The 13,901-nt window shown below is 40.0% G+C and overlaps 3 protein-coding genes and 1 pseudogene across 3 annotated transcripts; all 4 read left to right on the forward strand.

Moving 5' to 3' along the window:
- Positions 1-3,343: 3,343 nt before the first annotated feature.
- LOC140932233 (uncharacterized) lies at positions 3,344-3,892 on the forward strand. The gene has a single exon (XM_073381863.1). The coding sequence runs from the start codon at positions 3,344-3,346 to the stop codon at positions 3,890-3,892; it is 549 nt and encodes a 182-aa protein (XP_073237964.1).
- A 312-nt stretch (positions 3,893-4,204) lies between these two features.
- Positions 4,205-4,687, forward strand: LOC140932234 (uncharacterized). Its single transcript, XM_073381864.1, has one exon. It carries the CDS (start codon positions 4,205-4,207, stop codon positions 4,685-4,687), a length of 483 nt encoding a protein of 160 aa, XP_073237965.1.
- Positions 4,688-5,072: 385 nt separating this feature from the next.
- Positions 5,073-5,930, forward strand: LOC140932236 (uncharacterized). Its single transcript, XM_073381865.1, has one exon. The coding sequence runs from the start codon at positions 5,073-5,075 to the stop codon at positions 5,928-5,930; it is 858 nt and encodes a 285-aa protein (XP_073237966.1).
- A 4,117-nt stretch (positions 5,931-10,047) lies between these two features.
- LOC140932237 (uncharacterized) lies at positions 10,048-13,590 on the forward strand (annotated as a pseudogene).
- The last annotated feature ends 311 nt before the right edge of the window (positions 13,591-13,901 follow it).

Consider the following 13,901-nt stretch of genomic DNA (forward strand, 5'->3'; position numbering starts at 1 on the left):
ATATCAGAGACCGCAGCTCTCCTGAAGAATGGTTTCACATCCCTGGAAAAGAAAACCCAGCTGATGAGGCCTCCCATGGTCTAACAGCAAAGGAACTAATACAAAGTAAACGCTGGTTCAAAGGAACTAATACAAAGTAAATGCTGGTTCAAAGGACCAAGTTTTCTGTGGCAAAAAAATCCACTTCTCTTACAACACCAGCCTATTTGCGCCCCGCACCCTTCAGACATCGAAGTCAGAAAGGATCCAGCATCCACGTTGGCCACAAAAGTCTACAAAACCAAGACCTTTCAAACCAGATCTGGAATATTAGAACCTGACCGCTTCAAGCATGTCTCCACACTCAACCGCCTCAAGCGATGGATTGTTCAAGGACAGAGAGCAATTGAAAGGCTTAGACCAAACAAAGAGTACAACTGGCGCCCTAAAAAAGGAACCCCCTTAGTTGAAGAGCTCTCTCAAGCCGAAAGTATAATTGTGAGATCCATTCAGCACCACTGCTTTAAAGAAGAAATCAAGACCCTTAGTAAGCTCGAAGGAAATGACAAGCAATTTCAAGATCGAAAGAATGCCTTAACAAATGGCCTAACAAATGTCCTTGTTAAGCTCAGCAGCAACCTTCACAAGCTAGACCCATTCATCGATAAACAAGGCCTGCTAAGAGTTGGAGGACAACTTAAGAGCGTAACCTCACCTTATTCAACTACGCACCCCATTGTTATACCTAAGAAGGGTCATGTGGCCACTCTTCTCATAAACCAGTTCCATCATGGGAAGCAGCATCACCAGGGTTACAGCATAACTCACAACGCTATCCGCCAAGCTGGATATTACATCATCAACGGTCGTTCACTAATCTCTCACATCGTGTCCAAGTGCGTTGTACGTCGTAAGTTATGCGGCCACACCCAAAATCAAAAGATGGCAGATCTACCACCTGAACGCGTCACGCCAGCTCCTCCGTTCACATACACTGGAATGGATGTGTTGGGCCCATTCTACATTAAAGAAGGACGGAAAAAGCTCAAGCGATGGGGCCTGATATTCACCTGCCTTTCATCACGTGCGATTCATTGAGAAACCTTGAACAGCATGACGACGGATTCGTTCCTGAATCCTCTGAAGTTTCATCAGCCGCAGAGGAAAAGTTCGAGAGCTTAGATGCGACCAGGGAACAAACTTTGTTGATGCCAAGAACGAACTCGCCTCTACATTCAAAGAGCTAGCCACTACACCCCTCAAAGAGTACCTTTCAATTTTAATACTCCTCATGCTTCACACATGAGAGGTATTTGGGAACGTCAAATACGTACCACATGATCTGTCCTGTCATCACTGTTATTAAATCATGGAACTCAGCTTGATGATGAATCCCTACGCACACTTATGACCGAAGCCGAGAGTATTGTCGACTGCCGTCTTCTTACAGTAGAGAACCTGTCAGACCCGTTAGCACCGGAACCACTGACCCCAAACCACTTGCTGACTCTTAAAACTCAAGTTGTGTTGCCCCCACCTAGAAAGTTCGAGTCACCGGACCAGTATTTCCAAAAAAGATGGCAAAGGGTTCAGTACCTCGCTAATCAACTCTGGCTAAGCTGGCAGAAGGAATACTGCGCCCTACTCCAAAAGCGACAGAAATGGACCACTCCCAAGAGATCGATGAAAGGAGACGTCGTACTAGTCTGCGACAACGAATCCCCGAGAAACCAATGGCCCTTAGCAGTCGTCACGAAAGTGTTCCCCAGCAGCGATCAGCTTGTCAGAAAAGTGCAGATTATGACATCAAGAGAAGGAGAGAAGAACTTCTACGAGCGACCAGTAAATAAGCTTGTACTACTCTTAGCAAAAGAGGACATTGCGAACTGAACCGATTTACAGTGATTTAGTTTTATTAATTCAATAAGTTTGATACTGTTTCATACCAAATCAACAGATTTTATATTTTTATATCGCTTCTTAAAACTCTTTAGGCTTTTTGGTAAATGAAGAACATTTACGGAAGCAGTGTAATGGTACCCGTGTGCCTTAGTTTAGTTTTGTTGTATTTTTAGCTATTTTCTTTATTGTAACTGCATTTTATGTCACAATGATTTTCCGCCAGCCGTCACGTGACCTTAGCTTAAATACCCCTACACATGCGTTGTTTTCTCTAAGGCTCACAGAAATTCGATGGGTAACCACTTTCATGCTTTATTGCTGTTCAACTCAGACCTACTAGAGCGTTTGACCCAACACGTCCTACAACGGGATCGCTGCAAAAGTTGGCGCAATAACCCCAGCCTTGTGGAACCTGTGAGTCGCTTAGTTTTTCTTACTTTCACGGATCTCTCCGACACCGGAGCTGATGCCGCTACAGTTAGAAGTAGAAAGAATCGATGGTCTAATTGTACAAAGACTTGACGGACGTATCCAAGTTGAACTACCGAAGGCGTACGCTAGGGAAAGCATTCCATCCAGACGAGACCAAATCCCGACTCCAGAGGTTGCGGATAAGTGGCCACACCTTCAGAAAATACGTGATAAGATCCCGCCCTATGAAAAGGACGCAGAAATTGGCTTGTTGACTGGTTGTAACTGTTCAAAGGCAATAAAACTAAAGGAGGTTATACATGGCACCAGTGAAGATCCTTATGCAGTTCGCACTTTGTTAGGATGGTCTATCGTGGGACCTGTCGTGACCTCAGACAGCTCTTTGGAAGACCACGCCCTGAATTCCACATGCCATTGCACCCTAGCGAGAGAGAGAGTTCCCGGAGATCGTGAGAGCCAATTGAGATTCACGCTTAACAGAAAAACAAAGGAGTTGATAAATCCAACTGCAATTAATCAGATGTTCCAACTAGATTTCTCAGATCACAAAAACAGCAGAAGGCATGGTTTGTCTAAAGAGGATAGACGATTTCTGGAAATAGTCGAGCAGGGAATTCATCAGTGCGAAGACGGCCATTACGAACTTCCGCTGCCATTGAAAATCGAGCGCATCGAACTGCCTAATAATAGAGAGACAGCTCTCCGCCGACTTGATCAGCTGAAACAAAGATTTCAAGCTCCAAAGGGACAGAAAAATAGAGAGGACTATGTAAACTTTATGAAAAACATCATTGAAAATGGCTATGCAGAGAAGGTACCAAACATGCGCAAGTCGGAAAAGAACAATGTCTGGTATATCCTGCACCACGGCATCTACCATCCAAAGAAACCAAATAAAATTCGCATAGTATTTGATTGCGTGGCGGAACATAGAGGCGAATCTTTAAACAAGCACCTGCTTCAAGGCCCTGACTTGACAAACAACTTGACCGGTGTACTATGCGGCTTTTGAGAAGAATCCATCGCCTTAATGTGCGACATCGAAGCCACGTTTCACCAAGTCAGAGTAGACGAATGCCAAAGAGATTTACTTCGATTCCTCTGGTGGGAGGATGGTGACTTCTCTAGAGAACCAGAAGAATATAGAATGGCCGTTCATTTGTTTGGAGCCACTTCATCGCCTGGGTTTGCGAATTTTGCTTTGAAGTCAACTGCGAATGACTATGAGAGTGAATTTGGTGTTGCTGCCGCAGATTGTCTTCGAAATGACTTCTACGTTGATGATGGTCTCAAGTCTGTTCCCTCAATCGATGAAGCTGTAACGCTCATTTCAGATGTGAAGCAAATGTGCAAGAGTGGAGGTTTCAACCTTCATAAATTCGTGTCGAATAGTAAAAACGTCATCAGAAGAATACGAGAGTCAGATAAAGCAGATGGTGTTAAAGAGCTCGATTTGGACCTCGATTCGCTTCCCTTAGAACGTGCTCTTGATGTGCAGTGGTGTATGAGTCTGACTGCTTTCAGTTTAACATCGTCTTACAGGACAAGCCATGCACTAGAAGAGGAATACTTTCTATGATAAGTTTGATTTTTGACCCACTTGGCCTCGTTGCTCTGCTCTTGTTAGACGGGAAGTCAATACTTCAGGAGTTATGCCGCCTTGATGTAAGTTGGATGAACCAATACCTAACGATATTAAGATCAAGTGGGAGACGTGGAAAGCAGACCTGTTATATTTGCAGCAAATTTCAATTTCGAAATGTTACAAGCCCGAAAACTTTGGTCCTGTTGTGGTCCTGTTGTTTTTTCAGACGGAAGTGTAAAGGGCTACGGTCAGTGTAGTTACGTGAGAATAATTGATGAGCAGCAAAGGATCCACTGCACCTTAGTCATGGGGAAATCGAGAGTTGCCCTCCTCAAACCTGTAACCATACCGAGACTGGAACTCACCGCCGTTTGTTCTGTGGGGATTAGCCAGCAGTTGCATCGGGAATTGTGTTATCACATTGACCAAGAGTATTTTTGGACAGATAGCAAAGTGGTCCTTGGATACACAAGCAATGAAAGTAGGCGATTTCATGTATTCGTGGCTAACAGAGTTCAAGAAATTCAAAATAGCACTTCACTTGAACAGTGGAACCACGTCGAATCAAAACAGAACCTTGCAGATGAGGCTTCACGAGGTGTAAAGTCTCAAGAGTTGTTACATTCTCGTTGGATCAACGGACCTGCCTTTCTTTGGAAGACTGAAGACCAGTGGCCAATAAACCAGGATCACAGTGAAGATACCTTTGATCTACAGAATAACGACCCCGAAGTCAAGAAACATGTTACCATGGCAACCACACAAATCGTCAAAGTAGATTCAGAGTAAACAAGCCTTTGTGAGACAGTGAAGTACTTCTCTGACTGGTATCGCGCAAAACGAGCAATTGCTCTGTGTACAGGTTACATAAGAAGTTTAAGAGCGCGAATACAGAAGAAGCCGTGTAAAGAAGAATTGACACGAGAAGTAAAAGTCACTGATTTAGAGAGCGCAGAACGAGCTATCATTCGTGCAGTACGGACAAGCGCATTCAAGGAGGAGTTAGATGTCTTGATGCAGATAAAGCAGAAGAATCCGGACCCTAACAGTAGAGTCTTTGCGCAACAGAGGAAAACTAACTTAAAGACTTACAGCTCACTGCACAAGCTCGATCCTTTTGTTGACACTCATTGTCAGGTACTTTCACGAACGCACAAGTCACCAAGGCAAGACCATGACGCTGAATGAAGTAAGATCGAATGGATTTTGGATGATAACTGGTTCAGTTGTAGTCAGTAGCATAATCTCGTCCTCTGTCAACTGCAAGAAACTACGTGGAGCAGTTCAAGAACAAAGAATGTCAGACCTCCCAGAAGACCGTTTAGAGACTGCCCCTCCCTTTAGCTACTGCGCCGTTGACTATTTTGGTCCCTTCATCGTTAAAGATGGCCGGAAGGAGCTGAAGCGTTATGGTGTTTTGTTCACTCGTATGGCTTCGAGGGCTATACACCTTGAAACATCTAACTCCCTCGACACAGATTCATTTATCAATGCCCTTAGACGATTAATCAGTCAGCGAGGTCCCATCCGCCAGCTAAGAAGTGACCAGGGAACCAACTTTGTAGGAGCTCGTAAAGAACTTGCACAAGCGTTAAGTGAAATGGACCAAGACAGAATTAAATCAAAACTATTACAAGAGCATTGCGATTGGTTTTCCTTCAAAGTAAATGTCCCAGCAGCGAGTCACATGGGAGGTGTGTGGGAACGCCAAATAAGAACAGTTCAGAGCGTTCTCTCATCTCTGTTAAACAATAATGGGCGACAATTAGACGAAGAGTCTCTTAGGACTCTGATGTGTGAAGCAGAAGCGATTGTTAACAGCCGACCATTGACAGTAAACCAGATTTCAGACCCAGATTCTCCAAGTCCTTTGACCCCGAGCCAGCTGCTAAAGATGAAGTCAAAAGTTGTTCTTGCTCCACCGGGTGTCTTTCAGCCAGCAGACGTACATTGCAGCAAGTGTTGGAGGCGAGTCCAACATTTGGTGAACGAGTTTTGGTCACGCTGGAGAAAAGATTTCCTGCTTAGTTAACAAGAACGTCGGAAGTGGACACACTTAAGCAGAGACTTACAAGTGGATGATGTAATCATGAAGGATGAGAGCCTCCCTCATAATGCTTGGCTGTTAGCACGTGTATCAGCTGTTTACCCTAGTGCAGATGGGCAAGTACGTAAAGTCCAGGTAGTTCTTGCGGATAGCTGCCTCGATTCCAAGGAAAAGAGAACTGGTCAATTATGGTACTTTCACCGACCGATCCACAAGTTGGTACTACTGATACAAGTTAAGAACTAAGTGAGATCCGGGGTAATTCCCTCCAAGGAGCCTTGAACACTGAACTGAACTTTCAAAAGAAAACATAATTATGTGAACATTAACTTGATTTTTTAGTTGATTTAGTGACATAATATGATTATTTCAGGGGAGCCATGTGAAGGACAAGACATAAGAACAATACCTTTCACTGATTTCGTGATTTTCATGCTTTGATCCTAGTTACTAGCGTAGTTACAATGTTTACCTGATTTCCTATTGGTTTGTAACGAGATATTTCGACGTCCCCATGCAGGTATAAAAACGCGTGTTAGCGTCCTCTTGGTCAGGAAAAGTCAAGTAGGATTCGCGTCGTGACATCGTTTTTTGTGATTTTGTCGTAACCTTTGGTACAAGCGGGACCGATATGTAAGTGATTTCTTTTGTTATTTTTGTTTAGTTTCGCTCTTTAGTCTGTGGGCAAAGTACACGAATGTTACTGTACAAGTATACAGATTTATGTTTAATTGATTTATAATTGTTTCATGAGCGAAAAGCGGATTTGAATGCCTGTTAGAGCAATGCCCACACTTTTGCTTTATAGTACAAGGATTAAGATAAGATTTATGGAATTATTGTCTAATTTCAGTTTATGTAGCCTTTAATTAGATTTTACCGTCTTGTTATCGTCCTAATCGTTATAGAATCGGTTTATTACCATTTTCAAGCTTTAGTTTGTTGATTACACGTTATTTGTCTTAGTATCGCCCTTTCGCCAAATTGATAGAGATTTTTGTATTGTTATTTCAGTTTACGGTCAATCTTTGGTCTATAGATTTTGGTCTTAGAAATTTGGAATTAAATCACCGTTAACCGTCACCTTTGGTTTTCCATGGTTTTCTTGTTTTTGCCGACCCGTAAAATAGTCCCTAACCTAACCTGCTGTAACACACCCCTCAAAGTTTCGTTTCTCGTTTGTTTGTTTGGGTCGTTTCCAACCACAACTTGTGTTAACTCAAAGTCTCAAGTATTGGTGTTTCTTTTGAGAGCCGTTTATTCAACATATCCAGGGTAAAAAATCACTTTTCGAAATTTTAATTTTTTCGATGATTAAACAGAGCTCATCAAGAGGTTTCCTGTTAAAAACATTTCCAGGAAAAAATGATTTTTGCATGCAGACTTATGGAGTGCAAAAAGTTTTTTCTATGCTGATTATTTTAATTGATCGTTGACCTGTCATACTTGATATGCATGCCGTTGTTTAACCAAGCTAATCACACAATTTGACAGAAATCTTGGTCTACAAGTATAGTATTCACTGTTTTTCCCTGGATTTTGGAAGTGAATGCCTCCAAAGAATAAAAAAGAGCTTGTCTGTTTTCATCCTCGACTCCAGGACAAAAGACGACGACAAAATCATTTTGCAAAGAGTGGGCTTCGAAATTAGCAGAGTGACAAGGGCTCCGACTACAATCAAGGAGAACTTCTGAAAACCCATTGAAAGCGACGCCAAACTCACATAAGTTGTGACCAAAATGCCTTCCCGGTTTGCTGCCATAACAAACAAAGAAATTTCACAACTAATCAAGCAAGCTGTTCCTGAAATACAGGAACAAGGTGACGAATATCAGTTTGGAAGTTTTCACAGGTAAAGCTTTGTCTTTATGACTCGAATTTATCGATAAAACCAGTGAAAAAGTTTTTTGTTCACAAATGCAAATTAAGCTTATGTCTTGTTAGTTGACTTGTTCATAAATAAGCTTAAAACTAAATTTAATAGCCTTTTTTACAGAATGACTTTAAATACAATAAGAATTCACAACTCCTTTTAAAGAAATTTCCCCACAAGAGCTAAACAAATGCCTTCAAAAGTTTTATTTGTCAGCAAGACAAAGCGACTACCGCAGCCGTTCAGTCATTGCGCGCCAAAATTGTAATATTTGGCAACAGTAAATGAGTTAACAATCATCATTCTTGTGCTCACTGTTTTAGTATGTACTAAAACAATTATTCACCTCAGTGTCGGTGGCTGGTGCAGGATATTTACCTCGCCGCGTCATGGCCTCGGTAAATATCCACCACAAGCCACCTCCACTTCGGTGAATAATTGTTATATAATCTCGTCATGGGTAATACGCTGCCAAAAATCTTTTTGCCGTTTTCTCAACATGAAAATCAGTCTGCAACCTGTGAACCAATTTGGATGAAATTTGGCCAACTTACTTGCTAATAGTTTTTTAACAAACCGTGTTCGAAATTTTATTTCTTTTTTTGTTAATTTCAAATTAGAGTATTTTTTCACAGGTAGTGCTAATGATTTGCTATCCCTGTCTTTAACTGCTTATAACAAAAGAACAAGTGCACTTGACAAAAATCTGAGACACAGTGTTTTAGTCAAACGTCTTTCTGTAAAGATCGTAACTTTATGACTAAAAAAAAAAGACTCTTGAACTTGTCTGTATGTACTGTCGAACTAATAGTGTTAGTCATATACTTTGACTACGGTTTCTCATACTCCTACGAGATCCGCTCTAGTATTTTTTAGATTCCTTTTTGTACGTTGTGAATTTCGGATGTTTTAGATTTTTCTTATTTTAGATTTAGATACGATTTGTATTATATACATCTTCATATTATGTTGTAGTTTTCAAGGGAGCATCCCACGTATGGTGTCTAGTGTGCTTTTGGATGTTTCCCTCTCCTCCTACACTAATATTTTCGGTGTATATGTTTGTTTATGCTCTTACTGTATTGGAGAAAATTGTAACTAATATAACTAAATAAATGAGCGAATGGGATATTTATTGGCTTCTTCCATTTATTTTTGGCTGGCCTGGACTTAAATTTAGTGACAACCACTTTCACAAAAAGGCTATCAGATATTAAGCTGATAAGAACAAATACTTCTCACTTCTGAATCACATTAATATTTCGCTTTTTAAAAAAAAAAACAATAGGCAAAAGCTTTCAGAAAATGTACGGTTTCGGGGGTACAGTGCTACCATTGATCAACACGAGGAGGGTTATAATACTAGGTATGCCACTAGTCAAAACCTGTGCAGACTGTTTTCCAGAACTAATTATGGCCTAGCAAGGTTTAGTGTAGTGGCATCACAGACCTGGGAAGCTACACCTACGAAAATTAAGTGTCTCCCCTTGAACAGTTTTAAAAAAGAATAAAAACTCTTTCTACTTGACAGTCAGGCATCTTCAACAACTCTAGTCTGTTACTTAGTTCTCTTTATTTAATTATTTAATTCAAATACTTTTTTTTATCAGTACCATATAACCTCCACCCACTTGTAACTGCTCTGTGGTAGTAGCCAACTCGAAAGCTTGGCTCCTTTGCCTGCTACACTCTTCCTTTTTTACGCTTAATTCAATGTATAGTTAGCTCTATTTCTTACTTCTTCCCTTTTTTACATTATTGTTGTATTGTAAATGAATAAGTGTGAATAAATGAACTTGAACTTGAACTTGAACTTGGGTGCTTGAGGGTGGATGACACCATAAGACAATATCAAACAAACAAGAAAAGCAACCAGTTTCATTTTCAAACTACTCTTTAACACAACAACATTAAATTGTTAGTGAAACAGAATATTCACTCGGACGCCGGGTCAGCTGTCGGCATTTTTTAGTCATGCCAATGTCCCCAAAAATGGCGTTCTGGCCGTGGTTATTTTTGGTCAACCTGGGAACTAGTTTACAGCAGTATAAATAGCGCTCAATTTGCAACCCAGGAAAGCAGGGGCTGAATCGAAAAGCGAACTACCGTAAAAGCCCGAAAAACAAGGAATATTTTGGATACCAAAATCGATGGGAAAAGATTGATATGTGATTTTTCCTTCGTCTTCGCTTTCACCCCATAATGGAGCAATAGGCAAACGGCCTGAAAATGACAAACTTCGGCTTCAAAAGGCTTTTTTGGCCTTCTGAACCCAGAGTCGAGAACTGCAATCTTGGAAACCCCAAACCTTTGGTAAGAATCGTAAGTTTTTAGTTTTGGTGATTTCACTTTAGTTTTACAGAAATAATGCTTTCATTTATGGGTGTTTTGTATCAGATGCTCGTAGAAATCGGCTGGTACTCAAATAACTGAGACTTATTTTCTAAATCTTCAACACCAGTGATGCCTCAAAAAAGAAAAGATTATGTCCGCTTTGCCGTGGGGCAATACGCAAAGGAAAAAAAAAATCCGGCAGCAAGAGCTAGCCAAAGAAAAAGCCAGCCTCTCAAGTGAGGTGAAAACTTTGCAGTGACAAATCCAGAGACTAGATAATAAGGTATTCAAATTCTGCTCACAATTTTAACATACAATTGCAACAAGGTTTAATTTCCTTCTCATGTTTACCTATTCTTTCTTATTCTTTGCATATCTGTAGGTGATCATTTCATCGAAACGTTTTTTTTTTTTTCTATCTGATATCGGGCCTTTTTTTAACACAGATCGACATAAATTTGTAACACGATCCTGTAAGAGATTCCTCTTAGTCAATAACAATACATGTAGTCACGCAAGTGAGGAGAAATTGACATTTGATATACAGTAAACACCATTACTTGTTAAATTCTCTTATTTAAGACTGAGAGAATCAAAATTAAAGATGAAAAATCAACACTACTGCACGCAATGTAATATTTGGAATATATTAATATCTATTTACATTCATAAACACAGAATCTTTTTAGCTCTTTGATTTTGACAACAATGTTTTAACGACATTAGTATTTCTCCAAAATTATACTGACAGATTTAAGCAAGTACAATTGTACATGTAGAAGAGACTATCGTTTTGAAATGAATGGGTACAAGGTTTTAAAAACAACGGAATGCTTTTTGCCAGCTTGCTGTGATATTACAAGGGCCGCCACAAATAAGATATGAGATGGCATAATCTTTGATAATCAGCCTGGTCATAATCGCATCTCCTGTTGAAACCTCCCAGTAAACAATCCAAATAAAAAATCTGATCAAAACAGATTTTAAAAGCAACATGCTACAAATATAACTTGAAAAAAATTTTCGGGGAAGGTTGGTCCCAGCATGACTCAACGTCTTACTTATACTTAGGTGTAAGCCAATATAATATTTTTCAGAAAAAAGAACTTGGAGAATGTCTGTCAGCTGAGAGTCAAGAAAAGAATGTTCACACCCCTGAAGGTGAAATAAAGATAGATGACTTGGTCATTTTTGTATGAGAAAATATTTGTTTGCATTAAAGGAGGCCCATGTGTATGACATTTATCTGCTGATATAAATTTAAAAATATGAAAAGTAACAGACCATAATCTTCACTCTCTGTTTTTAAACAGTGACACGTGTACGTCCACCAACGAACACTGTCTCACCTCAGACACTACAGCGTAGATGTAGAGAAACATTTCAGGCTGCCATGAAGATTCATGGAGGAACAAAATCTAACAAAAGACCTGCACTTGATGGTCTCTACCACACTGTTTCTAAAAAAATGCAAAACTAGTGTGCTTGGTGATTATATATTATCTAACAGTAAGGTTACAAATTATGTCATTAAGCAATGTAAGCGAAGGCAGTTAGCAGAATTTGAATATTCAAAAGATAATATATTGCGAAGTATAGCTACTTACTATACTTCTGGGGTAATGGGGAAAAGGAAATATCAAGCTGTGAGGTAGGCATCCTCAATGAAGTCCAGTAATTTAAAGAGGGGGGGGTAAAACAGCAATAAATTTTATGCCAAACTGTCCCATACCAAAACTTATCACTTATAATTCTCTTGTAAGTGAAATTAAAAAGATTGACATAGGAAAGGTTTATTATATTGAGGACGAATTCTGTACTGACATAGATGATGAAAATATTAATGGGTGCCTTAGAGATTTACGAGAGTATTTACCACGGCTAGCAAAATTTTACTTAAATATGCAGGGGAAATGCAAAGGTGCATTGAAATGGTTTGGGGAAACAGAGGGTAGGTTTCTTGTTGCATTTGAGGGGGATGGATGTCCTTTTGGTAAAAATGAATCTGCTTGTTCATTCCTTATTAGTTTTCTGAATGTAGGAAAGAGAGTGACATCCAGCAGTGACAATTTTTTAGTCTTTGGTGCTAATGTAGAGGAGACGTCTCCTGTTGTAAAAAAGTACTTAAATTCTGTATGCAAACAAATTGTAGATTTAGATGGACGTATATTTCAAATTAATGGTTTACAAGTGTCATTTCATTTTGAGGAGCTTCCCAGTGACATGAAAATGCTTGCAATGCTTGGTGGGGAGCTAAGCAATTCTGCTACATTCTTTTCACCATTTGCAAATGTGAGTACAAATGACTGTACTGACTTAAGGGGCACATTTGGGTCCAGCCTTTCATGTAAATGGAAACCCTGGGAGTATTCAAGTAGACTGAAGGTTGTTGAAAAAGTAGATTCTTTGAAGTCCTCCCTGGATGGGAAACCTTTGTCCAGAAAACAGAAGAGAACTAGAGTAACAGAATTTATAGCTCGTCAAAAGAGCCGTCAAGAGTATCTTCCTTTGGTGGGTAAGTTAATTGACAAAGCTCATGTAGAGCCACTTCATCTCAAAAATAATGCTTGGGGGTATTTTTCCAAAGTATTGTTAAAGGAGGCAGTGGCCAAATCCAACATACCAGCAACCTGTAAAACATTTGCAGAGGTCCCACAGGATACCTGTCTAGGGAGAGTGGTCACTGCTCTCAAATGTGAAGTGAAGGCTGGTCGCTTGGCCAAAAAGGTTCGAAAATGGTTTGACGAAACACAGGGTAAGTCGGGGGATTTACAGTTTCTTTTTACAGGCAAAGAGTCACGGTTGTTTTGTCACAACTTTGCAAGGTTGTTGACATTTTTGAGGCAGGAAGGAGACAGTCAAAAACAACAGCAGACTGTGCTCACCCTTGCTTATGTTGGGTTAAGACTGAGGGATTTGTGTTCAATCATCAATCGATTTGAAGTGGAAGATACTCATCTTGAGCAACTTCCGACCTTAGCACAAGAGTACTATCGTGCCAATGCACTACTGTTACCCACCTCAGTAAATCCCACCATCTGGACCATTGGTCATGATGTGCCTGCTCATGCCAGGCAAGTCTATGATAAGTACGGTCAAGGTCTTTTAACAGTAACAATGGAAGATAGAGAAGCAAAGCATATAGCTTTGCAAAAGTTGAGTGCAAACACCACCTACCAGAATCGATGGGCTGAAATTTTCAGGCATGAATTTATTATGTTACTATGGTTACCTGAACAGCATCATGAACCTTGTTCTTACACTCCTAGTAAAAATGTTTACATTCCCCAAAGGGTTTTTAATGACACTAACTATTGTTATTGTGGACTACATAAAGCTGATCCTGCTGACCAAAGCTGTTGTTTATGTGGTGATCATCCTATGACACTAATTCATAAAAGTGTAAAAGAAGGGAAAATTGTTGCAGGGTTATCTTAGTCTCAGAAAAGTATTTAAAATCATGAAAAGGTGAAGTTGCACGAAGTGTCAATTGCAGCCACCACATTATTGGGGTAAGTAAACAGCATGTGACCTTCGCAATTAGCTGTTATCTGTTTTTCCTTCAGAAACTTCAGCATTTCTTGTATAATCTGTTGAGTGACAAATGACTGCACACAACTGCATTTTATGTAACTTTACCGTGATTTAACAGGCCATAATGCACTGAATAGTGGCCACTCTGAGAGTTGTCTCGAGTGTTTCCTTGAGATATTTTGAAACGTTACATATATTATATACTGTAATCATCT

Source organism: Porites lutea, chromosome 3 (assembly GCF_958299795.1).
Source record: "Porites lutea chromosome 3, jaPorLute2.1, whole genome shotgun sequence".
Classification (NCBI taxonomy): Eukaryota; Metazoa; Cnidaria; class Anthozoa; order Scleractinia; family Poritidae; genus Porites; species Porites lutea.

Bases quoted from the DNA above. Each gene is read 5' to 3' on its own strand.
- LOC140932233 (XM_073381863.1), top strand. From the start codon at position 3,344: ATGTGCGACATCGAAGCCACGTTTCACCAAGTCAGAGTAGACGAATGC.
- LOC140932234 (XM_073381864.1), top strand. From the start codon at position 4,205: ATGGGGAAATCGAGAGTTGCCCTCCTCAAACCTGTAACCATACCGAGA.
- LOC140932236 (XM_073381865.1), top strand. From the start codon at position 5,073: ATGACGCTGAATGAAGTAAGATCGAATGGATTTTGGATGATAACTGGT.